This window comes from Myotis myotis, unplaced genomic scaffold, assembly GCF_014108235.1.
Source record: "Myotis myotis isolate mMyoMyo1 unplaced genomic scaffold, mMyoMyo1.p scaffold_m19_p_15, whole genome shotgun sequence".
Taxonomy (NCBI): domain Eukaryota; kingdom Metazoa; phylum Chordata; class Mammalia; order Chiroptera; family Vespertilionidae; genus Myotis; species Myotis myotis.
Window position 1 is genome coordinate 52,364,194 of NW_023416319.1, and position 26,177 is coordinate 52,390,370.

The following is a 26,177-nucleotide window of genomic DNA, read 5'->3' on the forward strand; positions in this document are numbered from 1 at the left end:
TTTTGTTACCCATGTGCTATATTGTATGCAGCCTGATTTCCTTAAAAACAAACAAACAACAAAACTTAATCCAGTGGTTCCCAGTTTATGAGCCATGAATTTCTGGGATGCTCAGGAGTCCTAAGGGTTTCTGCAAATCTGTGTGGTCTCCAGGCATCATCCACAACCAGTCATATCTCACACGAGTACATATTGCTATTTTTTAAGTGTATGTAGGTAATTGTTATAATTTAAGAGTTTTACAGTGTCAAACTAAAAGTAACACTGCTATCATGTTGGGTGATTATTAAAATGCTTTGATTTTTTAAATAAAATACCTTAAAATAGTTTGTTTGGAAGCCATTTTATTAGTCCAGTTGCTATTTAGAGCTGAGCTGTCCAAATATTCTAGTAAAATATGACTATTTAAATTTAGAATGGAATTAATTAAAATAAAATGTCAATTTCTCGGTTTCACTTGGTACATTGTAAGTTCATTAGCCACATGTGGCTAGTGACTACTGTGTTAAAAATAGCTATAGAATGTTTCCATCCTTGCAGAAATGGACAATGTTAATGCAGAAACTTAAGATGAATAGATAGTAATCTAAGCAGAGCTAACTAATCTAATTTATAGCAGAGCAGTGAAATTTGGCATATTAAGTAGTTCCTACCCTTCTTGGGTGAACATATATGTGTCTTTTTTTTAAAGAAATAAATTTGCTGTTTTTCCCTGGGTGCTGTGTAGATTGTAAAATGCTTCCTCCACCCCCACCTCATTCAATGTAGGTTACTTGTGAATTGGTAAAAAGTCACCATGGAGACCAAGGACCAGAAGAAACACAGAAAGAAAAACAGCGGGCCCAAAGCTGAGAAGAAAAAGAAACGGCATTTGCAAGACCTCCAACTTGGAGATGAGGAAGATGCCCGGAAGAGAAACCCCAAAGCTTTTGCAGTCCAGTCTGCTGTGCGGATGGCTCGATCCTTTCACAGGTATAGTTAGCTAGATTCTTCTAGTGGTTCTTTCATTTTTTTTCTGTAAATAATATATTTTTATTGATTTCAGAGAGGAAGGGATATCAATGATGAGATAATCATAGATCAGCTCTCTCCTGCATACTCCCCACTGGGGATGGAGCCCACAACCCTGGCATGTGTGCTGACCAGGAATCGAATTGTGACCTCCCAGTTCATAGGTTGATACTTGACCATTGAGCCGCACTGGCTGGGCTCATTTTTTTCTTTTTAAACAGTTGGAGTCTCTCCAGATGATGTTTGAATTCATGAGTCTATTCAGCTCTGAAAGACATGGAGATGCATGCCATATTTTACTAAGACATAAGAGGTCGTTCCTATGGAAGCTGCCTTGCCTCCAGTGATTATACTGATTGCCTTTTTTTGCCCAAGAAAAACCATGAGTTTTTTAATAGAATTTGTTCTTAAACTTTAAATAATATCTCTGATAATAGGTGTGCTTGTGGGGTTTTTTTGGATGTGTTTTATATAGTTGAAATATGTAATATTAAATAACTTTATTTAATGAATCCTTATATGCCAAGCAATGTACTATAAACATTATTATTATTATTTTTTTTTTTATTGATTTCAGAGGGAGGGGGGAAAGAGAGCGAGAGAGAGAGAGAAACATCAATGATAAGAGGGAATCATTGATTGGCTGCCTCCTGCACACCCCCTACTGGGGATCAAGCCCACAACCTGGGCATGTGCCCTGATAGGGAATTGAGCTGTGACCTCTAGTTTATGGGTCTATGCTCAACCCCTCAGCCATGCCAGCTGGGTTAAACATTATTTTTTTTAAAGTATTTTTATTGATTTCAGAGAGGAAGGGAGAGAGGTAGAAACATCAATGATGAGAGAGAAGCATTAATCAGCTGCCTCCTTTACACCTCCCACTGGGGATGGAACCCGCAACCCAGGCATGTGCCCTGACCAGGAATGGAACCAGTGACCTTCTGGTTCAACCACTGAGCCATACTGGCCGGGCTAAACATTAGTGAATTATATTCTTCCAGTAAAGGAGCCAAATTTAACTCTATAGCCTCTGCTCTTATTCATTATGATATACTGCCTCTATGTTTGCTCTTTTTTTTCTCTTTAAACTACTGTAATCAGCTAATAAAGCAATCAGATTTAAGGTTAGTGTAGTTTTCAACCTTCTGTACTGTTTAAGCTCATCTGTTTTTCTATTTACTGAAGTGGTTATTTGGATTGGAGCCAGGAGTTAACAAGTTAATTATACCTGTGTATTGTCTGTTCTGCGCTCTTTAAAATCTTTACATATGGGGATACTGCCTTTTATATTTTGAAAATGAATTTATTTATTTATTTTTTAACAAATAGGACTCAGGATTTGAAGACAAAAAAGCACCATATTCCAGTGGTTGATCGAACTCCACTAGAGCCTCCACCAATAGTGGTGGTGGTGATGGGGCCTCCGAAAGTTGGCAAGAGCACTTTGATTCAGTGCCTCATTCGGAACTTCACCAGGCAGAAGCTCACAGAGATCAGAGGCCCTGTAACAATTGTGTCAGGTAGGCGGGTGCGACCCCAGACTGACATGGCAGGTATTGTCGTCTGAGAAGCATGCATGTCCTTGATGAACTTTTTTTTTTACTGGTAAATGCGAAATTAACATTATCACTTCATATTACCTCTTATAAGTTTTACTAAGTTGGCTGTAACTTCAGAAAAAGATAAGTTCCTAGAGGTAATAATGATGCAGGTGTATATCTTATTCTGACTGCAGTGTGGGTTTGCTAGGGATGCTCCTCCGAAAGAGGAGCAGGCTGGCTTGGTCCTGGTGAGCACCTTCATTTAACAGATAGCAAGTACTTCCCATTCTTGTGGAGGTAAGGGAGTTTTCCTCTTTTCTGTGAGATTTATCTGCTTTGGAAGATGGTGATCTTTCTAAATTTGAGGGAAGATAAAACAAATTCCCAAAATGACAGTGGTAGACCCTGAACTTTCTCATTTAGCAATAATAAGCACGGGTCCACTTCTATCTGGGTTGTTTTTTTTTTTAAATGAATGTACAGTTGGCTTTTTGTATCCCTAGGTTTCACATCCGCAGAGTCAAGCAACTGTGGGTCAAAAAGAGTATTTTTTTATCCGTGGTTGGGAATCTGCATATGCGAAGGCCAACTCTATGCATTGTCATGAGCCATTTTATGTAAGGGAGTTGAGCCTCTTTGGCTTTTGATATCCACAGGGGTCCTGGAACCAACCCCTGTGTTTACCAAGGGAAGACTCAAGTTTTGGGGGAGTCAAAGATGATATGCAATTTTCTACTGCACAAGGGTTGGCGTCCCTAACCCCCTAATTGTTCAAAGGACAACTATAGTTGGACTAAGGCTTATCCTTAAGACATTTTTGTTATGGTGATGACTTTTTTTATACTTATTTTAGAAATAATGATTGTTCACAAACATTCTGTTGTATTAGGTTTGAGGATTTTTTTAGCTTTAGTGGGAACACAGGAAGCTTTGTTAGAGGTAGAAGCGCTGGCCACTACTGAACAGCAGAATCAGGGTCATCATGAAATCCACTTGTCTGCCCATTCTAGTCGGAATTTTACCTGTTTGAGCACTTTATTCATATGAGTAGTCTTGTGATATTTTAAAATTAGAGAACATAGCAAGAAAACCAAGATGAAATAGATTTTATCAATTCTCTCCTATAAAAATGAATTTCTGGCATACTCCTATAAGTGTATATGGTGCTTTACTTAATGCAGTTAAAAATGTTAATTAACGTTAATGGATATATATTTTTTAAAGTACAGTTTTCATCTTTTCACTTATAGGTAAAAAGCGCAGACTCACCATTATTGAATGTGGATGTGACATTAACATGATGATTGACCTGGCTAAAGTAGCAGATTTGGTAAGTTAGTGTGGGCAGTGGTTTTCTGATGGGGATTTAGAGCAGAGTGATGGGTTATTTATCCCATGTTGAAGGGAAGAAAGGATTATAATTATTTTAAGGAAGTGATGAGTGTTATGAGGGATGCAGTAGATGTATTTGATGATGATGGTCATAATAATTTTTGTTATAGTGAAAATGGAATGTGCACAATGAAATGTATTCTAAAATCTAAAAGTAAATCACAGGACAAAGAAAACCTTTAACCAACATAGCTAATAAAAGCTCATTAAGATATATATATACATACATGTCTATATATATGCATATGTGTGTGTGTGTGTGTGTGTGTGTGTGTATATATATATATATATATATATGTATATGTATATGTATATGCATAAGTATGTACATGAAACAGTAGTAACGGTCCATTTCTTGGACCCTTAGTGGGCATTGTGCTAACAGCTTTCTACAAATTTAGCTCATCTAATCCCCTAGTATGCCCTAGAGGTAAATAGGTATTATCTCCAATTGTGATGGAATCAAGATTCCCAGAAGTTAAATGATTTGTCAGAGGGTGGGAGCTCTACTCTTAGCTGGTGCCAGAACCTCCATCCTAAATGATTATGATAAAATAAATATGTGGATTGCCCATGAGAAGTTGTCAGAGTTGAAAATAAGAAATCTCTACAGTATTCAGCATGTGGAGATTGTGCAGCCTCGATTGCATTTACAGAGATGTTACTGTGCAAAAATAAAGCTAAAAAGAAAAAAATTAAGCCATATTGATTAGAAAATGTGGGGTAATAGATACCTTGGCGTTTTGGGGTTTTTTTTATTCAACTTTCTGGATAGCTGTTTGGTGAAAGAGCTACAGATTTTATTCTTTGGCCCAGGAAATCCTCTAAAATAAAAAATAATTTAATATGATGTTATGGGTATCCCATTTTAATATCAGAAAGCTAAATACTATTCAAATTTTCAATAAAAATGTTATTGTCAACACAAAATAGTATAAACTTATTAAATCTTACATATGTGAAATGATTGAAAGCTTAGTATATGAGTCATTAGTTTCTCTTTTATGTAAAATATTCCAAGCCCTAATTTTATTTAATTAATTTTTTAAAATATATTTTTATTGATTTCAGAGAGGCAGGGAGAGGGAGAGGGAGTGAGAGATAGAAACCTATGATGAGAGAAAATAATTGACCAGCACACCTCACACTGGGGATGGAACCCATAACCTGGGCATGTTCCCTGACCAGGAATTGAACCGTGACCTCCTGGTTCACAGGTTGATGCTCAACCACTGAACCACGCTGGCCAGGCCCAAGTCCTAAATTTAAAAGCATATACATATTAAGAAGCCTTTCATATACATTTTTTTAAGGTTTAAAAAGGAACACATCAATTTGGCAAAATATTCAAACTGTACTACAGGGTGCAAACAATGTTTGTTTTCTGTTTCCTTGCTTCTCTCAGTTTCCCTCAAAGCAGCATCCTTCCAGATATGTCTATGCATACACACATAACCCTTTTGAAGCTCACGGTGTTTATTATACTCAGGTGCTGTTTTTTTTCACTTAGCATTTCTTGGAGGTAAATAAGCTCAACCTTACTAAGTATTCCATTGTGTGTACTGTGTTTATCTAACCTGGCTTTTGTTGATTGCTCTGCTCTGGGTTGTTATAAAGCCTTCTAAGTCACAGCAGGCATACATAATACACAGATTTGTGTTTGCATGCACGTGTGTGTGCACTGGAGGAGGAATGCAGGTTTCATTTATCTTCAGTTGGCAAAGGTTGTAACTAAGACAAAGATTGTGTTTGCCACCAGTTTTTCTGATCATACAGCGAATTGCTTGCCCCTTGTCACTCCATGTTGTCAAATGGGATATGGGGATACCACCGCCAGCCCGCTCCCCTTCAGCCTGCTCTGGTGTCATTGGACAGCTCTGTGTGCTCAGCCTATGCTCTGCAGCAGCAGCTGTACTTTCTCACAGTGCTCAGCAGCCCGCCCTCATGTAGTTTGTGGTTCAGGATTAAGAATGTTCCATAATTTAATCAGATAAGTTTTTCTGTATTTAAAAATTATTATATTTTAAAAATGTTTTTATTGATTTTCAGAGGAAAGGACGGGGAGAGAGCCAGAAACATCAATGATGACACAGAATTATCTATCGGTCGCCTCTTGTATGCCCCCTACTGGGGATTGAGGCCGCCACTGGGCATGTGCCCCAATTGGGAATTAAACTGACCTCCTGGTTCATGGGTTGACACTCAACTACTGAGCCACACTGACAGGGCTAAAAATTATTTCTAATTATCTATAAAAAGATGAAGACAGAGATGTAATAGCTTAAAACCAGAAGTCTCTAGGAATCAACTCTGAAATTATTTGAAGGGTCATAAATTTTAAAAATTGGTCTTATCTGCTTGTCTTTTATAGATTACCATTTATAATTTTATTATCTTTGACTCCATTCTAAACTGGTAGCCTCCTTTTTTTAGTTTCTGAGCAATTGCATGTTACAAATTAAGATAGAGCTTCTCTACTACATTCTTCCCAGACTTGTTTTCCATCTGAGAAAATTGAAACAAAAATATTTGGTTTTCTCTACATTTTTTATATTTTTCATTATCATTTTCTCCCATTTTTTGGATGTCAAAGATTTGGCTTCTTTGTTAGAGAGACCTGTTATTGGCTTAAAAACACCTTGCCAAACAGTTTATTTCTTGAAGTAAGAACTTTTTCAGATAAGGGCTAAAGTAGATGCAGCCTTTTCTGAGTTATTTCTCAGACATCAAAATTCCTGAAGTGGAAGTTTATATCTTGGTGGATATTGTCTCATGTTTACCTTTTAGAGCAAATCAAAAGATGTGTTTTTTTTTTCTCTATCATGGTTATTCCTAAATAATCATTTGATTTAGTCTAGATCAGGAGTTGCGGAGTTGCACATTTTCAGTAAAGGGCCAGGTAGGCTTTGTGGGTTATAGTTTCTGTTGCAACTACTTAACTTTGCAGTTGTAGCTTAAAAGCAGGTGTAGAGCCCTGGCCCTGCTCAGTAGGCCCACAGACCAAAGGGTCTTGAGTTCGTTTCCTGGTCAAAGGCACGTACCTTTGGTTGCAGGTTCCCCAGCCCCAGTAGGGGCGCGTGTGGAAGGCAACCAGTCAGTGTGTCTCCCTGTTGATGTTTCTCTCTCTCTCTCCCCCTCCTCCCACTCTCTCTAGAAATGAATGGAGGGAATATCTTTGGGTTACAGTTAAAAAAAAAAAAATTATAGGCAATACATAAATGAATTAACGTGGCTGTATTCCAGTAAAACTTTAGTTGTGAAATAGGTGCTGGCTGGGATTTGGCCCATAGGCCTTAGTTTTCTGTTGGTCTGTTTTGGGTAGTTTCCTTGAGAAATTGTCTTCTGTTTTTAGGTTTTGATGCTCATAGATGCCAGCTTCGGGTTTGAAATGGAAACATTTGAGTTTCTAAACATCTGTCAAGTACACGGCTTTCCTAAAATTATGGGCGTTCTCACTCATCTAGATTCCTTCAAGTATAATAAGCAACTGAAGAAGGCCAAGAAGCGATTGAAGCACAGGTTCTGGACAGAAGTCTACCCGGTAGGTAGATAATTAGTTATTGAATACTAACCCTGTAATCCTTTAGAAATAGACTGCATGAGTGGGAGATCTTAACAAGCATCTCTACGGGACTCGCCTCCTATATATCTGTGGATAGTCCCTGGCATGCTTCCTCGAGGTAGTCTTTATTCTGGACAGACTCTTAGTGTGTCTCATTTGTCTCTGTCCCCCAGCACCAGGCAGGGTCTGGTTCTTTTTTTTAAAAATTTTTTTTTAACATATTTTTATTGATTTCAGAGAGGAAGCAAGAGGGAGAGAGGGTTAGAAACATCATTGATGAGAGAGAATCATCAGTTGGTTGCCTTCTGCACAGCCCACACTGGGGATCGAGCCCACAACCTAGGCATGTGCCCTTGACTGGAATCGAACCTGGGACCTTTCAGTCTGCAGGTTGATGCTTTATCCACTGAGCCAAACTGGCTAGGGCAGGGTCTGGTTCTAAGTCAGCGGTTCTCAACCTGTGGGTCGTGACCCCTTTGGGGGTCGAACGACCCTTTCACAGGGGTCACCTAAGACCATCGGAAAACACATATATAATTACATTTTTTTTGGTGATTAATCACTATGCTTTAATTATGTTCAATTTGTAACAATGAAAATACATCCTGCATATCAGGTATTTACATTACGATTCATAACAGTAGCCAAATTACAGTTATGAAGTAGCAACGAAAATAATTTTATGGTTGGGGGTCACCACAACATGAGGAACTGTATTAAAGGGTCGCGGCATTAGGAAGGTTGAGAACCACTGTTCTAAGTGGTTTGGATTTGTGACTTAATAGAGTGTCCAAAGGTTCTCGTAGTGACAGGGCCAAGAACAAGTGCACACATACTGCCCCTTCCTCCCCTCACACTGATGCGGCCCATTGGCCTCAGGATGTTTTGTGCCCAGGAGCCTCACTGCAGTACTCCAGACAGGTGCCGCTGCTGGACTGCAGAGCAGTCTTGAAAGTAAATGTATTTGCAGTTCTGTCCTTACAAAGCCCTAACAAGAAGGTTTCTGAGAGGCTGGAGAGGTTCCGGAAGCATTGGCACCGTGGTTTGCTAGGAGTCTCGCTTTCTTAGCCTTGCTGCTTATTTAGAGGCCTTTATTTTAGTGCACTATCGACAGGAATTTAGTTGAAGTTTAATTTCTTTTTTCTTTATGTTTAGGGTGCCAAGCTGTTCTACCTTTCTGGAATGGTACATGGAGAATACCAAAACCAAGAAATTCACAATCTGGGCCGTTTTATTACAGTTATGAAGTTTAGGCCTCTGACATGGCAGACATCTCACCCTTATATCCTGGCAGACAGGTAAAAAGTGAATGTCATTTTTTCTTCCTTGCCCAGATATTTCAAAGTTAAGGAGGTCAGAAAAAGAACAGTAATAGAGCTTATTTTGTGTTTCTTTGTGAATAGTGGAGGGAGAAATGTGGTTGATGGAAAATATCTACTTATTTTTGTATCATTACATAAAGATGCTGTGGCTTTGGGAATAAAGTATGAAATGTTTAGAAAAGTGTGGGGATTTTGAAGCATTTAAGGCTGCAGGATGTGGCTCCATCCTGCTTTTCCAACCTTTAGTTGGTGCTCCACTCACTCAGCTGTGTCCTGTGTTTTCCTTCCTTTATGCTTTTGTTTTCATTTTCTTTTCTCAGCCTGGGGTACCCTTATTCCACCTGCCAGAACCCAACCCACACTAAAAAACCCCAGATCCAAGCTTCATCCTCTTCCTTCCCTAACCCCAGGGACACGCATTCCCCATTTCTGGGGTCTTACTTAAGGAATGTGTAGTTCATTGAGCCTAAGGTGCAGTCATGTGTTCGCTTCTTTTCCTCTGGTAGATGGTGAGCTGTGCTTCCTTATGTCTGTATTTGCTATAATTTTCTAAACGTGGTGAGTGAACTAGTGAAGGTGTTGAATTACTGACACGTGACAGCGGGGGGTGGGGGCGGTACACGAACTCTGACATTCATTTCTGCCATGTGATTGGGTTTTATTTTTCTAGGATGGAAGATTTGACAAACCCAGAAGATATCCGAACGAATGCCAAGTGTGACCGAAAGGTGTCTCTTTATGGTTATTTAAGAGGAGCACATATGAAAAATAAAAGCCAAATTCACATGCCAGGTATTCTTTCGTTGTAAGATGTATTGTATTTGTAGAATTTCTTAGATGACTTCATCTTCTGAGGAAAACTTCAAATTGGCCAAATAAGGTAGAGCCACCTTGCTGGAGGCTTTAAGAGTAACTCAGCTCTGCTTGGCCGGCAAACACTGAGTTGCCAAGTCTCCTCTGCTCTGTTGTTGGCTGGAGAGACACAGTGCCAGTGTCGAGGATGCCCTTGTCGTGGCTGAAGCCTCCTGACTGGGCCATTCCTGCTGACAGTTGGTAGATTTGTCAGCTGAAGCCATTTTCCTGTCTCTCTTCCAGGTGTAGGAGATTTTGCTGTGAGTGACATCAGTTTCCTACCAGACCCCTGTGCCCTTCCTGAACAGCAAAAGAAGCGCTGCTTAAATGAAAAGGAGAAGTTGGTTTATGCACCCCTCTCTGGAGTTGGCGGTGTGCTGTATGATAAAGATGCTGTCTATGTCGACCTTGGTGGCAGCCACGGCTTCCAGGAATCGGTGAGGGCAGTCACAGGCATAATATAATTGGAGCTTTGTAATCTGTATTCGTATTTATGATAATGCCTATTGTAAATATGCAGAATATTTAACCACACTCAGCAGAAAGTAAAAGGCATGTCCCCTGTACCTCCCGGCTGCAAGATTCACAGGATCCCACATCTCCCAACATGAGCACTGTGAGCAGCACGGAGCCTGACTTCCATCTCTCCTTATATGAAACCAATGTGTTTTCTAGCTCCAGCTCTTTGGTCTTTGGTTTTCTCTCTCAATATATGATGTTTGTGTAGATTATTATATATTATCTGTAAATACTATAATATATCTGTGTGTGAGTGAGAGAAAGAGAAGTAATGTTGTTATATGGTATCTAACTGTAAATGCTTTTGCAAGACTTGGCACTTAAGAATATGTGATTCTGTTGTTCCCCGTTGGTATCTGTAGAGCTGTTTCTGTCTGTAGACAGTTGTGGTACTTCATTGTGTGCATATACCTCATTTTTCCTTTACGGTTCTGAAGTGGGATTTAATTGGGCTAAAGTGAGTACATTCTGTAGCTTCAGCACGTAAGGTTTTTCTAGCAAAATATTTAGGTTATTAGGTTATGTACTCCGTGAACTTTGAAAAGTTTAATGAAGACAGAATTGAACTAGGCTTTGTTGTAAGAATTTTCTTTTCTTTTTGAGGCAGGAAGAAGGGTTTTCAGGAGCTGCGTTTAGGGTAATTTTGAGAAAGTAATTGAAGCCAGTGTGTCTCTCTTCACAGTCCTTGTGCATTCCTCATTTTCCCTTTCTTGGTCGCCTTGGCAGGACGAGGCAAGGCCCACCCATGAACTGGTCCAGAGTCTCATTTCCACCCATTCCACTATTGATGCCAAGATGGCTTCAAGTAGAGTGACACTTTTTTCTGATTCCAAACCACTGGGGTCAGAGGATATAGATAATCAAGGGTAAGTTTGCTATTTTTCTATTTTTAATTTAAAAAAAAATTACACTACAGAAGATTCTATCGCTCATAACCTATCAGGACACATTTTGGTGTGGTTCATTGCAGGGCATTTTGCTGTGCTTTGCTTTGCTTTGCTTTGCTTTGCTTTGCTTTGCTTTGTATGTGCATATGTTTCTGAGAGCTCTTCCCCTAGGTCACATTACATGGCATTTCTTAAAACAGTATGGAAAATTCTGTTTTTAACAGACCCAGAATATTCCTCAACTATCACAAAACATTTTCCATAGATTGCTTCAAAATAGTGGAGCAAGCAGAGTCAGGGAGCTTGTGGACATGGCTGTCCAGAAGCTACACATTTTTGTCTCTGAAGGTGTTACTTACATTGTGTTGTAGTATCTCTTGTGGGGTGATTTCCACTAATGTGTGGCTTATACAAATTATTTTCAGTCTGGGTTGGGAATTTGTATACCTTGTACATAGTTTTATTGAAGTAATTTGTGACCCTCAATAAAAATCATTCTGAAAATGATTGAGATTATCTAATTTATAGCTTATCTATATTAATCCTATCTAATAAAGAGGGAATATGCTAATTGACCCTTGTGCCTTCTCAAAGATGGCGGTGCCCACAGCCAATAAGGAGGGAATAGGCTAATTGACTGCCACACCTTCAAAGATGGCGGCGCCCACAGCCACAAGATGGCAGCATCCGGTACCCTCAGCCCCGCCAGGGCCAGGCGGGCCCGGCTGCTCCGCGCGCCTGCCTCCGGAGTCCCCCAGTCCCCTCAGCCCCCCAGCCACCCAGGGCTGGCCCAAGGCGCAGGCAAGCCTTGGATGATGGCTGCCCAGCTGCCCAGGGCCGCCCGAGGCTCAGGTAACCAGGGCTGGCCAACGCTTGCGCTGCCAGCAGTGGCAACATCAGAGGTGTGATGGGGCGTCACCTTCCCCTGATCGTCGGGTCACCTCCTGCCCCTGAGGGCTCCCAGACTGTGAGAAGAGGCAGGCTGGGCTGAGGGACCCCCTCCCACCAGTGCATGAATTTTCATGCACCGGGTCTCTAGTAAAAGCATAATATGCTAACTAGACCGGATAGCTGAACGACCTTCCAGACATCATTTCGGATGTCCTTCCAGACCAAGCTGCGGTGGCAGGGGCTGAGGCAGAGGCGGTTAGGGGCAATTAGGCAGTCAGGCGAGTGGTTAGGGGTGATCAGGCAGGCAGGCAGAGGCAGTTAGGGGCAATCAGGCAGGGAGGCAGGTGAGCAGTTAGGAGCCAGCGGTCCCGGATTGAGAGAGGGATGTCCGACTGCCGGTTTAGAACTGGCATTCGGACATCCCCCAAGGGGTCCCAGATTGCGAGAGGGTGCAGGCCAGGCTGAGGGACACCCCCCTCCCCCCGGCTGTGCACAAATTTCATGCACTGAGCCTCTATAATAATAAAAGCATAATATGCTTATTAGACCAGACAACCAAACGACCTTCCGGACGAAGCCGGGATTTCGAGGGCCAAGACAAGTCGCCGTGGCTGCGAGGGCCAAGCCCCTTGCACAAATTTTGTGCATCAGACCTCTAGTTATAAATAAATACTAATGAAGAAAAAAAATCATCTGCCTCTTAACTAGCAGATGGTATAGCATGGTAGTTGAGTGCAGTAGTTCTACTATTTGGGGAAAACATCTCTAAGCCTCAATTTTATAATCTCATAGTAGTAATGATTATTAAATGCGATAGTATACATAAACTATTTAGCATGATGCAGATAACAAGTATTAAAGATCCCTATTATGGTCAGTGTTATTAGCTATTTTCATTTTTTAAGTATTTTGGTAATCCTTGTCTACATGGACACTCTAACATAGTTGCAGTCATAATCAGATAAAATTTCTGTGTCTATATTGTGAGCATTTCTTTTTTCTATAGTCTTTTTATATAGTTATCACTTTGTTATTGGTATATTTAACTTATATAATCTCTCTTAGTGCAATTTTTAGTATTTTTTCACAATTTTCTATAAACTACATTATATAGCTTCATAAGTTTTTATTTTATCTCGTGAATTTAGCATTTTTTTTTAAAGATTTTTTATTGATTTTTAAGGAGAGAGGAAGGGAGCGTGAGAGAGAGAGGGGGAAAAAATATTGATTGGCTACTTTCTGCACACCTCGTACTGGGGATCGACCCTGCAACCCAGCATGTGCCCTGACTGGGAATTGAACTGGCAACCTTTCAGTGCATGGATGACACCCAAGTGAGCCACACCGGCCAGGACTGGATTTAGCATCTTGATGATGATTCTTTATCAAGTATTGCATTGGTGATTTCAAAATGGCAATATTTTTTCTTTCTTTTTTAATCCTCATCCAAGGATATTTTTTTCATTGAGAGAGAAAGAAAAAGAGAAAGAGACATTGATGTGAGAGAAACATCTATCGGTTGCCTCCTGTACCTGCCCCATCAGGGATCAAACCTGCAACCGTTTGGTGTATGGGACCATGCCCCAATCAACCAAGCCAGCCGGCCAGGGCAAAATGGCAATGTTCTTAATTTGTTAGCTGGCATGCTTTAGCAAGGAGCTTTCATTTCTACCCCTTTATTTTAGTATCACTTGACAATGGACATTTTTTGTTTATTTCATTTGTTATTATCCTGTTACGATCATTATTCTTTCGGTGCCTATGTTGTCCTTTTAGCCTGTCTCGTGTCGTTTTGGCACATTTCTTTTGCTCTTTGAGCACTTCCTGGCTGCTGACACAACAGGATGTTCCAGCCTACTTTGTCCTTTCCCTGCCTTGGACCTGTAGTTAGCCATTTTTCTAAGGATCACCTGGTTCAGGCTTGGAAGTGATTAGTCTTCTAAAAGATCTATTAAGTTCTCGCTTCCATTTTCAACAGTTTTTCCCTAAAATTAGTCTTTTTCTTTTTTAAGTGTTGTTAGGGAACTGCATATGAGTTTGCTTATTAAATATTATAGTATTTATTAAATCATTCCTTTCTGTGCTGTGTCATTTAAAACCATCCCTTGACAGTGTTTTCTGCTTTGTATATTTATTGACTTGCCATTTCTAGATTAGCAGATTGTTTTACGTGTTGAATTATTTTGCTTTACTTGTTAATATAGGCTGTGGATGCCAAAAGAGGAAAAGCAGGTGGATTTAAAAACTGGTCGAGTACGTCGAAAAGCCATTTTTGGAGGCGAGGAAGATGAGTCTGGGGATAGTGATCCTGAAGATGATGAAGAAATGTCTGAAGGTGACAGGTTGGAAAATAGCTCTAGTGATGAAACAGAAGAGGAAGAAGATGCTGAAGTGACCGGTAAAGTCTATATAGCTGACAAAGGTGCCAAACGGCAGAAATTTGAGATGGAAGAAGACACCGAGATAGATTTGCCAGCATTTGCTGACAGTGATGATGACCTGGAGAGGAGCTCAGAGGATGAAGGAGAAGTAGAGGAAGCTGATGAAAGCAGTGAAGAAGAGGGCTCCAGTGCAGGAGAGAGGGATATTTTAGACTCTGAGGCTTTAGAAAAAGGCAGTAAACACAGTAATGGTCTGAGTGACCGTTTGAATCTGGAGAAGACAATGAAAAAAGCAGCCCTCACGACTTCAGATTCCGGCCATTGCACAGCTGAAGAGGCATTTGCATCTGAAGATGAATCGGAAGGAAACTCCTCTCTCAGTACAGAGGAAATGGACTCAGAAAATGAAGCATTCATGAGGAAGAAGTTTCCAAAGCCTTCTCAAGTGGTCAGTGGTGAGAAACGGGGATCAGAGAGCTTAACTGATGAGACCAGTGATATAGAAGACTTACTCAAAGAGGAAGAAGAGTACAAGGAAGCAAGTAATTATTCCACAGAAACTTCAGGTATGCCTTAATTTAATTTGACTGCCCTTATAAACTTGGCATTGACATATCCTATCTGATAAAAGAGTAATATGCAAATTAACCATCACTTTTTGACAAAGATGGCAGTGCCCATAGCCACAAAGATGGTGGCGCTGATTGGAGCCACAGAGCCAATGGACACACAAGCCCGCAGGGGCGTCTGGACCCCAGCCCCAGCCCCGCGGAGGCCACAGCACTGGGCTGCTGTTGCTGGAGCCAGCAGACACACTCTGCATCCCTAGGTCCCCTCCTCTCATTTCCAGGAAATAAAATACCTGCTGTGCATCCACCTTTTGGCACAGCCCCTGCCCGTCGCAGGTGTCCCCTCCCCCAGCAGGCAGTGCCGTGTAGCTCCCGGGCACCTGTCTTCCCATATCTTACAGGGTCTAACGCGTGCAGGCAAAGTCAGGAATTCAGGCCCCTGATGTCAGCTTCCAACTCTCAGGGCACCGCACCAGAGACCGAGAGGAGGGGGTGGGGATGGTGGGGAGGAAGGAGGGGGAAAGGCACCAACCAGCAGTTGCTCTAGCCCTGCCGAAGTTTCACTTTTTATCTGTGGGTTCGCTCCTGGGCCCCACACAAGCTTTCCTGGGATAAGTAGCTTTAGCAAGCAGGGGGACAGCTGGGTGCTGCAAGGTAAGGGCTGGTTGCACGGCCCGGGGTGCAGGACATGCTGCAGGGCACGGGGCCGGGAGACAACGTGAGGGGGAGTGCCTGGGCACCTCCTCCTATGCCTTAGCCACCACCTCCAGCCACCACTGCCACCGCCGCTGCCTCGGCTGCCTCCTCCCAGAGGTATTGTTGCAAACCCTCCTTCCTTCCCCCCACCCTCCGCCTGCAGGTGCCTCAGGAGCCCCCAGCCTCCCCAGGCACGAGTGTCTCTGTAGTGGCAGCAGCACTGGCACAGGGTGTGGAGTGTGCACTCGGCCTGGGCGGGAGGGCCCATGGTACAGAAATGCCAGCCATGGTGCAATCACGGGGTACACGCCATTGAAGGGAGACCTGAAGTTTTTCGGGAAGCTCAGATTGCGGTCTGGGCGGGGTTGGAGCCCTTCCCTGTGTGACTCCAGCCTGGGCCTTTCTGGGCACCCAGGGGGCTGGGCCACACCAGCTGCTTAGAGCTTTTGCAGAATCTCAATTGTCACATTGGAAGGGGCCTAGGAATCCAGTTATCCAAGCCCCATTTTACAGTTGGGGCGGATGAGGTCCAGAGAGAAGGAGGGCCTCCCCAGAAGTCAGTCACTAAAGGCCAAACTGTAATAGCTCCCAGTTCCTAATTTCCGTTTTCCAGCATTGCTCCAGTGCCCACAGACCGGCGGGGGGGCATTGGGGGGCGATCAGGTCAGCAGTTAGAAGCGATCAGGCTGTCAGGCAGAGTGGTTAGGGGCGATCAGGCAGGCAGGTAGGTAGGTGAGCAGTTAGGAGCCACTGGTCCCGAATTTTGAGAGGGATGTCCGACTTCCGGTGCAGGATCGGGCCTAAACCAACAGTCTGACATCCCTCGAGGGGCCAGATTGGAGAGGGTGCAGGTCAGGCTGAGGGGACCCCCTCCCCCCCCCCGCACAAATTTCATGCACTGGGCCACTAGTCTATAATAATAAAAGCATAATATGCTAATTAGACTGGACGTCCTTCCAAACGACCTTCCAGATAAAGCCAGGGCTGTGAGGGAAGCCTGGGTCCGGTGCCGGCAACCGGGGGAAGAAAGGCCTACTCTTACATGAATTTCATGCATCGGGCTTCTAGTTTTACAAATAAAACGTCTACATTTGGGGGTCTGCTATTTTGGATATTTGTTAACTTCAAATATTATACTTCAAAAAAGGATTTCAGGGTGATGAGCAGTGAGCCTGAAGTAGAGACGACAGATAAACAGCCTTAATTGATTGGCATTGGTCTTTGCAGGTGCTCTCAAATGGAAGGAAGACCTTTCCAGGAAGGCAGCTGAGGCCTTCCTGAGGCAGCAACAAGCAACGCCAAATCTCCAGAAGCTTATTTATGGGACAGGTAAAAGCTCTGGTTCATATCTAGAAGCATCGCAGTTTCTTAGACTATTTCTGGAAAGGCAGTGAGAAAATTGGTTGGAGGATTGAGTGGTACTTGTGATATCGGTAAGATATTTCTGGCTGTCATAGTTTGTATTTGGCAGTTGTTTTTATTCATCAGTTTATGAGAACCATAAATTGGTCCTATGAAATAGATTTCTGGCTTTGCCATAAAGCTTTTGATGAGAATAGTCTTCATTATGTCATTTTGTCTCATCTATACAAAATCTTTTATGAGAATTTCTTTTATGGTAGAATTTAGGGCCAAGAAAATACAAAGTGGTGAACTTTTCATTGTGGTCCCTAGCTACTACGTGATTAGAACAAGGCCAACAGTGTGTATGTGAGCTAGGAGCATCGAAAGAGGAGGTAGGTGTGGACTGGTTTCCAGTCAGCTTTTGCTTAAGTTCTCTTAGTGACTAGGGACTCAGCGTTCTTCCAGAGAAACTACGATAACTGAAAGTTCTGCCTGTAAATCCCTTCCCTGCCCCAACCCCTGTTACTCCCTCCTCAGTGGACTCTCTGCTGCTGCCTTGCAGGAAGATAGCAGCAGCTCCCTGGCTTTTCTCTGACTCATGTGCTCAGGGACTCCACCATTCCTACCACAAACAGGGACCCTCAGTCCCAAGGCCTCTAGAGTGTTGATTTGTTCTCCCTTTTCCATCTTGGTGGTCTCTTTAGTGACAGAGGATAATGAAGAAGATGATGATGCCAGGGAGGAGCTTGGAGGGTTGTTTCGTGTCAGCCAGCCTGCCAGAGAGTGTAAGTACAAGGCTGACTCTTTGGACTGCTCCAGATTTCACTTGGATGTGCCCCATGACTGGGATTTAGAGGAGGTAAGACTGAATATGAGTAGTATGTTTTATATATGAGAAAATTGTTCAAAAAGATCATGTGATTTTATTGTCCCAGATGTTGGTGTGTATATTTCATGCATCCTAAACAATGAAATGTTCTAAGTTTAGTCGGACTATGTGCCTGTGTTATGGAGAAAAGGAAAATGTTCAGCTTTTATTTTTTTATTTTTTTTTTCAGCTTTTAGTATGGATAGTATTTGAAGCATTGCACATAAATCTTACACATTTAAAATATTTTGTTTTATAATTTGAATGAATCTAGTGTCCCTCATTTAGCAGTTGTAATTTCTGCTGTTTATAAACAAGTAAATCTATTACGCTAGTGGTAAATTTTCTTTCTTGTTCACCGTTCTCTGATTACACTGGAATTCATTCAGTTCTCAGACTTGCTAGGCTTACTCCCCTCTGTTTTCTCTTCTGGAATGTTCTTCTGATCTTCCCAAGCTGACTTCTTTTGATCATAAAATGTCACTTCTCAGAGAGCTCCAGTCATTTTCACATTAGCTATTTTAATTTACTGAATAGCATTTATGTACTTTATGAGGTGTACTAACCATTTTTATGGTAAAATTTAATACAGATTTTAGAAGACCACATAAAATAGTTGTTAACCTAATGAATGGATTACTAGGTGAGGACCCTTGTGGCCACCCTGTGCCCATCCTAGTTATGGTCCTTCCCTTCCCTGCAGAAGGAACATGACTCTGTGCTAATCATCTCCTCCATCATTTCGTCCTTCAAGTTTGTATCATAAACACCATAGTTTACTTTTACCAGGTTTTTGGGGGGGTTGTTTTTCACTGTGTCTTTTTTTTAAAAATCTTTATTGTTGAAAGTATTACATATGTCCCCTTTATTCCCCCATTGGCACCTTCTAGCCTGCTCACTGTGCTTTTTAAAACTTTAAATATACGATCCTTTTCTCTGCCCATCTCCCCTTCCATTTAATTTGTTTAAGAAACCAAGTATTTGGTGTGTAGTTTCTCGTATTATGTACTTTATAAATTCCATTGTAACCCTATGGGCAGTTTATTCGGCTCCTCTGTCCTCTGTGTTTCTAATAGAGTGGTGCAGAGAAATAGCAATAGAACTCTGTGATGATGGAAATAACTTATATATGAACTGTCCAATGTGGCTACTTGTGGCTGTTGAGCACTTTATATGTCTAGTGAGACAGAAGAACTAAATTTTTAATTTTTAATTTTATTTAATTTTTGTACTTGGTGTGAGATGAATATGACTTATTCTTTTGCATATGGAAATCAGTTGTCCTAACGCTATTTGTTGAAAAGACTCTTTCTTTCCCTTTACCTTGTCTTGGCACCCTGGGCAAAAAAAATCACTTGGCTATAGATATGTGGGCTTATTTCTGGACTCTTAATTGTATTCCATTGTTCTATGTCATTCCTTGTGCCAGCACAATCCTGTTTTGATTACCGTCCTTTCATAGTAGGTTTTGAAATTGAGAAGTGTGAATCTTCTAGCTTTGCTTTCTTTTTAAGTTGTTTAATCTAATCTGCATCTCGGGTTTTCTGTATTTTAAGATCAGTTTTTCCATTTCTACAAAGAACCAGCTGGGATTCTGACAGGGATTGCACTGAATCTATACTTTAGAAAGTATTGCTATCTTAGCAATATTAAGTTTTCTGATCATTAACATGGGATGCCTTTGCATTTATTTGGATTTTAAATGTCTTTCAAGAATGTTTTGTAGTTATCAGAGTATAAGCTTTGCACTTTTGTTGAATGTATGCGTAGCATCTTATTCTTTTTGATACTATTAAAAAAGGAACTGTTTTCTCAGTTTCATTTTTGGATTTGTTATTCCTAATATAGAGAAATAAAATTTATTATTCTATACTAATCTAGTATTTTACAACCTTGCTAACCTCATTGATTGATTAGTTAGTTCTGCTGGTTTTTCAGTGGATTCCTTAGAATTTTTTGTAAACCAGATTATATCACCTGTTAATAGAGACAGTTTTCCTTTCTAAACTGGATGCCTTTTATGTCAATTTATTGCCTAATTGCCGTGGCTAGGACATCTAGTACAGCGTTGAATAGAAGTGAGAGCAGATAGACTTTCCTATTCCTGATTTTAGGGGGAAAGCTCTCAGTCTTTCATCATTAAATATGCTAGTGGTGAGTTTTTAATGAATGTCCTTTACCGTGTTGAGGAAGTTTCCTTTTATTCCTAGTCAGTTGTGTGCTTTTCATGGAGGTTCTAATTTTTTTTTTTAATTTGTTTGGTCTTTGGTTCCCCTAAGTCAATGATTAAGCTTAATGAAATAAGGATCATCTGGGAACAGCTTGCCTATAAAACTTCTTGGCATAAGATAGATATGTTCAGTAAATGTTTAGTGAGTGAGTGTAGGCATGAAGGAATGAATAAATGAACAGACTTGCTTTTGCATGCATTGTAATCATGCTAGCCTCAAGACTACTTTTTGAGAATTAGGTTGTGTATGAAAAACATGATTCATAACCAAAAATATGATTCAGTTGAAAGCCAAACAGCCACAATAAGTCTGGAGTAGCAAATAGTAAGTTAAAAATGCTGTTTAACTGCATTGTCTTAAGAACACTAATAAACTTTGAAAATCTGTTGAATTAGTAAATATCTGTTTACTTACGAGGTCAGTGGCTAATAGGACTTTGCCTGTCTAATGAAGTGCTAATGTTTCTGTGTAAGGTTATGAACAGTATCAGAGATTGCTTCGTGACTGGGAAGTGGGAAGAGGATAAAGATGCAGCCAAGATCTTAGCAGAAGATGGTAAGTAAAGGGATGTGTCCTTTCTTTTTTAAGCTTTTTAAAATTTTTATTTATTAAAAAAATTTTTTTTATTGATTTCAGAGAGAGAGAGAGAGAGAAACATCAATGATAAGAGAATCATTGAGTGGGAATTGAGCCTGTAACCCAGGCATATGCCCCGACTGGGAATCGAACCATAACTTCCTGGTTTACAGGTTAACTCTCAACCAGTGAACCACGCTGGCCAGGCAAAAGTCTATATTCTTCAACAAAGATTACCTTCTTTAAAAGTTCCTCAATATTTTAGTGGTTGAAAATAGTCAATTGTGAAATGCTTTGGGGAACACTGACAGAGTTATGGGTAATACTCTGGTTCTTCCTTCCATGGTGACCTTATTTTCTCTCCCTGGTTAACTGACTAATTAGATAAAGACCTTGAAGAAAAGTGGGAAACTTTCCATAAATTTTATCATGTATTTGTTAAAAATAGATTTTTGTGAGTGTGAAAAATGTACTCGTGCAAGAGTTAGGCCTTCCTTCCTCCAGATGCTGGCACCGGCTTCCCTCTGGCACCTGGGACCCAGGCTTCCCTTGCAGTCCCAGCTTCGTCCAGAAGGACGTCTGGTCTAATTAGCATATTATGCTTTTATTTTTATAGATAGCTGAGAGGAACAAAGGAAACATGTATACTCAATCTTTTCCAGACCAGAAATTCTTGGTGGCTATTTGTATTGTAATTGTGTTAAGGGAGAATTGGCATCTTAATGATATTGAGTCTTCCTTTCCAAAAACATGGTACCCTTTGTTTGTTCAGTAGATAATATTAATAATGCCTTCTTCACTGGATCAAGTTGAAAAATGTAGTTAAGTCATGTAAAGTACTCAGAGCAGTGCCTGGAATGTAAAACACTTGAAAGTGTTAGCTAACATTAGTCCATGTGCCCTTTGGTAGCATAGTGAAGCCTTTATAATATTTAATTAAAGATCTTGTACATTTTTTAGTTTATTTCTAAATATCCTATTTTTTGTTTTTATTACAATAGAATCTTCCCATCTTTTATTTCCTTTGGCTCTTTGGTTCTTTGACTCTTTCTTATATGAAAATGTTTTAATATCTTTCTGAAGTTGCCTCCCAGAGGACTTTTAACTTGTCTGTTTCTTTTAAGGGTAATATTCTTAACTAAACTTAGAGCTTCAAAAACAACTGAATGAATTAATGGGCTCTTCATGTGGGCTCAGCACTGTTTTAGGTACTACTCTTATAATCTAAGATTTTTCCCTTGGTATGTCACCGTTGTGTTGAGCTTACTGGTGAGACTCTTTTTCACGTGTGCTTGTTATCTAAGCCATTGCTTTTCAAGTCACTCTTGACATTTCTGGTTTTGGGGGTCTCATCTGCAGGGCCACTCATGCCACCTCTGTGTGCCTCTCTGCTGTAGTGTCAGTTACTGGAAAAATAGCTCTCGGTTGTGTGGGATATTGAAGGAAAGTATGGAAATGTGGATTGGTCTTGTTTACTTAAACTGAACGGGTTATGTAATATGGTTTAACAGTCCTGCCTTCTTCTGGGGTCCGTAGTTTAGGAATAGTAACAATGAAGTTTGGGATGCAGAACGCACTGTCCACCTGGAGCTGGTAGTACTAGGGTGTCATATGTACCCTATTCAGAGATGAGTCATTTGGATGTTCTTTTCCCAGAGGAGCTCTATGGTGACTTTGAAGACTTGGAAACAGGGGACGTGCACAAGGGAAAATCAAGCCTGGATACTCAGGTATGACTTTGCCAGGTGGCTGTCAGCCACTGGTCCTATAACTGTGGTCAGTATATTCTGAGATAGGCCTATTTTGAGACATTCTAATCTTGTTGTCTATGTAGATTAGAGACTGGATGGATTCCTTCCTGAAAACATGGAGGGTGGGGACAGATCAAAGGTTATTGATTTACTTGTTATTCTTTCTTTCTATGTATATAAAATGTCTTTATTGATTTTCAGAGAAAAGAAGGGAGAGGGAGAAAGAGATAGAAACATCAGTGATGAGCCTTAACTGATTTGGCCCAATGGATAGAGCATTGGCCCTTGGACTGAAGGGTCTTGGGTTTGATTCTGGTCAAGGGCACCTAGCTTGGTTGTAGGCTAGATCTCCAGCCCAGATCGGGTTGCCTGCAGGAGGCAACCAATCGGTGTGTCTTTCTCACATCGATGTTTCTCTCTCTTGTCTCCCCCCCTTCCCTTCCAATCTCTAAAAATCAATGGAAAAAATACCCTCTGGTAAGGATTAACAACAACAACATAAAAGAAACATCAGTGATGCGAGAGAATAAAAAATCAGCTGCTTCTTGCATGCCCCCTCCTGGGGATCGAGCCTGCAACCCGGATATATGCCATGACCGGGAATTGAACCTTGACCTGGTTCATGGGTTGACGCCCAACCACTGAGCCGCACAGTGTCTGGGCTACTTGTTATTCTTGATTTTTGGCGTGACACCTATTACCTCTTGCTGTTACGATTCTTCAGTCATTGAAAGTTTTAGCTCTTGGGTCACTGTCTTCCTCTCCACCATTATTTTTGCCATCATTCTCCTGTTCTTAAATCATATGTGGAATCTAATGAACAAAATTAACTACAAACAAAATAGAATAGACTCATAGGTAGAGAATTGTCAGAGGGGAGGGGATTCAGGGGCTGGTTGAAAAAGGTGAAGGGATTAAGCAAAAAAAATAATCAAGCCTCATAGACACAGACAATGGTATGGTATTTACCAGAGAGAAGGGTGTAGGGGGGGCGAGAGGGAGCGGAGCGTTGAGCAGGTCGGGGTAGGTAGAAGAAGGTATAGGGGAGTTAAATGGTGATGGAGAGTTGACTTGGGATGGTGAACAAATAATAAAATATACAGAATTTGTATTATAGAAATGTACACCTGGAACTTATATAATTTCATTAACCAATGTCACCCCAATAAATTCAATAGAAAGAGGGGAAAAAGAAGAAAATATTCATATCTAAGCAAAAAAAAAAAAAGCCATTTAGAAAAACCAATTCTCTGTTATCCCTAAGATTTTTTTAGAACAGTATCTGGGTGGGGACACTTGCCGCTATTTTATTCACATACGGCATTCCCAGACAGACTAAGGAATTGCAGTTCATTGTAATGCAGATGTCTAAAAGTCTCTTGTAGCAATACATGTTATTTAAAGCTCAAGGCTGTGTTTTGTTTTGTTTTTCATGATGATCATAACTTAGATTTTTGCAGCTCAGTAGAACTTTTTAAGTCTGCTTTAAAGCTAAAGAAAATATCTCCACAAACTTTTACAAAATCTTCTCTTCTGGCAATTTAAGACTGAAGATGTAGAGGAAGAAGTTAAGGAAGAAATTGACTCCTCTGCAGAGGAAAGTGCCAAGAAAAAGCATTTGGATAAGAAGAGAAAATTGAAGGAGATGTTTGATGCAGAGTATGATGAAGGAGAAAGCACGTACTTTGATGATCTTAAAGGGGAAATGCATAAACAAGCACAGGTAAGAAAACTCAGATCCCATCAGCCTCATTTCAAGGCTGTAATACAGTGTTGTGAATCCTTAACTTCTTTAGCTCTCTGCTCCCTGATCTACTTCTGTGCCTCTCGTTTGGACTCCAAGGTCGAGGTGAAGATGAGTGTGTTCATTCGTGTTTATTCATGCAGTTCTCTGTTTCTGCAAGAAATCAGAAGATACCAGTTCCTGTTTTGTACCAAGAATTAAGTGTGAGGAAACAGAAATGGCTGAGACACTGCCACCACCTTTGAGGCTCTCACTGTGTAGTTATTTGAGGCAGTGAGTTTATTTAAATGCCAGCGTGGCCTTAGCATTCATATTACTGCTCCCTAGAACCATAAGGAAATCATTTGAATGGGTAGGTGATTCTTGGCCTGTGTGGCTGATGCACACACCACTGTCTTCAGGAAGGGTTGTCTGAAACTCACCTTGATCAGAGTTCAGGAGTAGTTTGAGTTAAGGGGAGATAAAAAGGGCATGTGGCATGCTGAAAGGGAGCTAGTCTAGCCCTCCTGCCTGGGGATGCTGACCTCACTCTGAAAGACACAAAGTTGTGTGCACAGTTGATGGGGAGTGGGCACAGGAGTCTCTGTAAACTGGAACACACTATGCCTTTTGCAAGTTAAGTATATCATTTGTGAAAATGTGATCAACCTAGACCTTCATCTAGTCAAAGAAGGATCTGCTGGTTAGTCATTAACATAGTGTCTCAGGTCTGTACTGACCTTATACAGACCGTGACTAAGAAATGTAAAGTTAGTTCTGAAGTCTGCTTCAGGCATTTACAATTTAATTCACCTAGAACTTCATGGGCCATTGTAAAGGTCTTGACGGGCTTACTCAGTGGAATGGGGCCCATTTGAGCAGAGGATAGATGTATGTAATCTATTACCTTGAGAGGGCTGCTCTGGCAAGAGTTTGGTAAGATTAAGTAACACACACTGCAGGATGGGGAGGTATGTGGTAGTGGAGGTGAAAGAAAATCAAATTCTGGGTATACTTTGTTTGAAAAGTAGACCCGTACGATTTCCTAAATGTGGGGGGTGTGAGAGAGAAAATAAGGATGACTTCCTGGAAGAACTGAGTTTTCATAAGTAAGATCGAAAAGCTTTAGTTGGTATAGGTTTGTCTGGGAAGATGAAGTTTAGGTCTGTTAGGTTGGGGTCATTTTTCAGACAAGTAGAGTGTCAAGCTGGGAGGGGTTGGAGCCAGGGTCTCAGAGCTAGATGCTGCTTAAAGCCATGATATGGATGGGACAACGAGGGAGTGAGTGTAGAGACAAGAGGAGAGGTCCAGTACTGACACTGGGTGCCCCATTGCAAGGCTGGCAGAGAAGAGGCAGCAGTGGGGATGGAGCAGTGCTCAGGAAACCTAAGAAATCTAGGAGAACGCCAGGTATGCTGGAAGCTACTACAGAAGGAAATGAGACATTATTTCAGATCTTGCTGATGTGTTAACTATAATTAAGACAAAATTCACCACTAGATTAGGAATGTTGAGGCCTTTATGTGACTGCAAACATTTTTATCGAGTGTGGGTTAAAGTCCAGTTTTAGGGAATTTAAGAGAATGGGAGAAGAGGAAATGGAGACTGCAACTATAGAAAACTTCTGTGGCAATTTTCTTCAGAAAAATGGGATTCTAGTTGAAGGAAGTGGAGTTAAAAGGAAGTTTTAAGATGAGAAAAATAATAGGTAAGATATATTGGAATCAAGTCCAGGAGTGGATGATACCTAGTGTATCAGTGAAATTGAATAGACAGACGCGAGTGGCAAGGGAAGGAGGAGGGGGGAGGTGGGGGACCTGATCGGCCCTGATCACTAGCCAGGCCTTGGGACCCCACTCATTCATGAATTTCGTGCACTGGGCCTTTAGTATAATCTATAACAACCACTTAGTAGAACTCTGTGCTGTACCATATTGTAGCCACTAGCCACATGTTGATACCACTTGAAATGTGACCAAGGGACTGAATGTTAAAATTTTTATTTAATTGTAATAATTTCAATTTGAAAAGCCATCTGTGGCTACCATATTGAACAGTGTA

The 26,177-nt window shown here is 41.0% G+C and overlaps 1 protein-coding gene across 5 annotated transcripts in view; it reads left to right on the forward strand.

Annotated features, from left to right (window-relative positions):
- Nucleotides 1-26,177, forward strand: part of BMS1 (BMS1 ribosome biogenesis factor) — a 35,397-nt gene that overhangs the window by 821 nt on the left and 8,399 nt on the right. For 4 of the 5 annotated variants that reach the window (XR_004972255.1, XM_036337279.1, XM_036337283.1 and 1 more), the window contains exons 2-15: nt 769-972; nt 2,341-2,531; nt 3,803-3,882; nt 7,297-7,485; nt 8,662-8,804; nt 9,499-9,620; nt 9,924-10,117; nt 10,926-11,065; nt 14,182-14,924; nt 16,851-16,952; nt 17,672-17,826; nt 20,540-20,621; nt 22,299-22,372; nt 23,940-24,116. Coding sequence is in view for 4 of the 5 variants with exons in the window: in XM_036337279.1 (XP_036193172.1) it covers nt 797-972; nt 2,341-2,531; nt 3,803-3,882; nt 7,297-7,485; nt 8,662-8,804; nt 9,499-9,620; nt 9,924-10,117; nt 10,926-11,065; nt 14,182-14,924; nt 16,851-16,952; nt 17,672-17,826; nt 20,540-20,621; nt 22,299-22,372; nt 23,940-24,116 (2,568 nt within the window). In the remaining variant the exon portion in view is untranslated. The remainder of the gene's footprint in view (nt 1-768; nt 973-2,340; nt 2,532-3,802; nt 3,883-7,296; nt 7,486-8,661; nt 8,805-9,498; nt 9,621-9,923; nt 10,118-10,925; nt 11,066-14,181; nt 14,925-16,850; nt 16,953-17,671; nt 17,827-20,539; nt 20,622-22,298; nt 22,373-23,939; nt 24,117-26,177) is intronic. The other variant, XM_036337282.1, reaches the window with a different exon arrangement.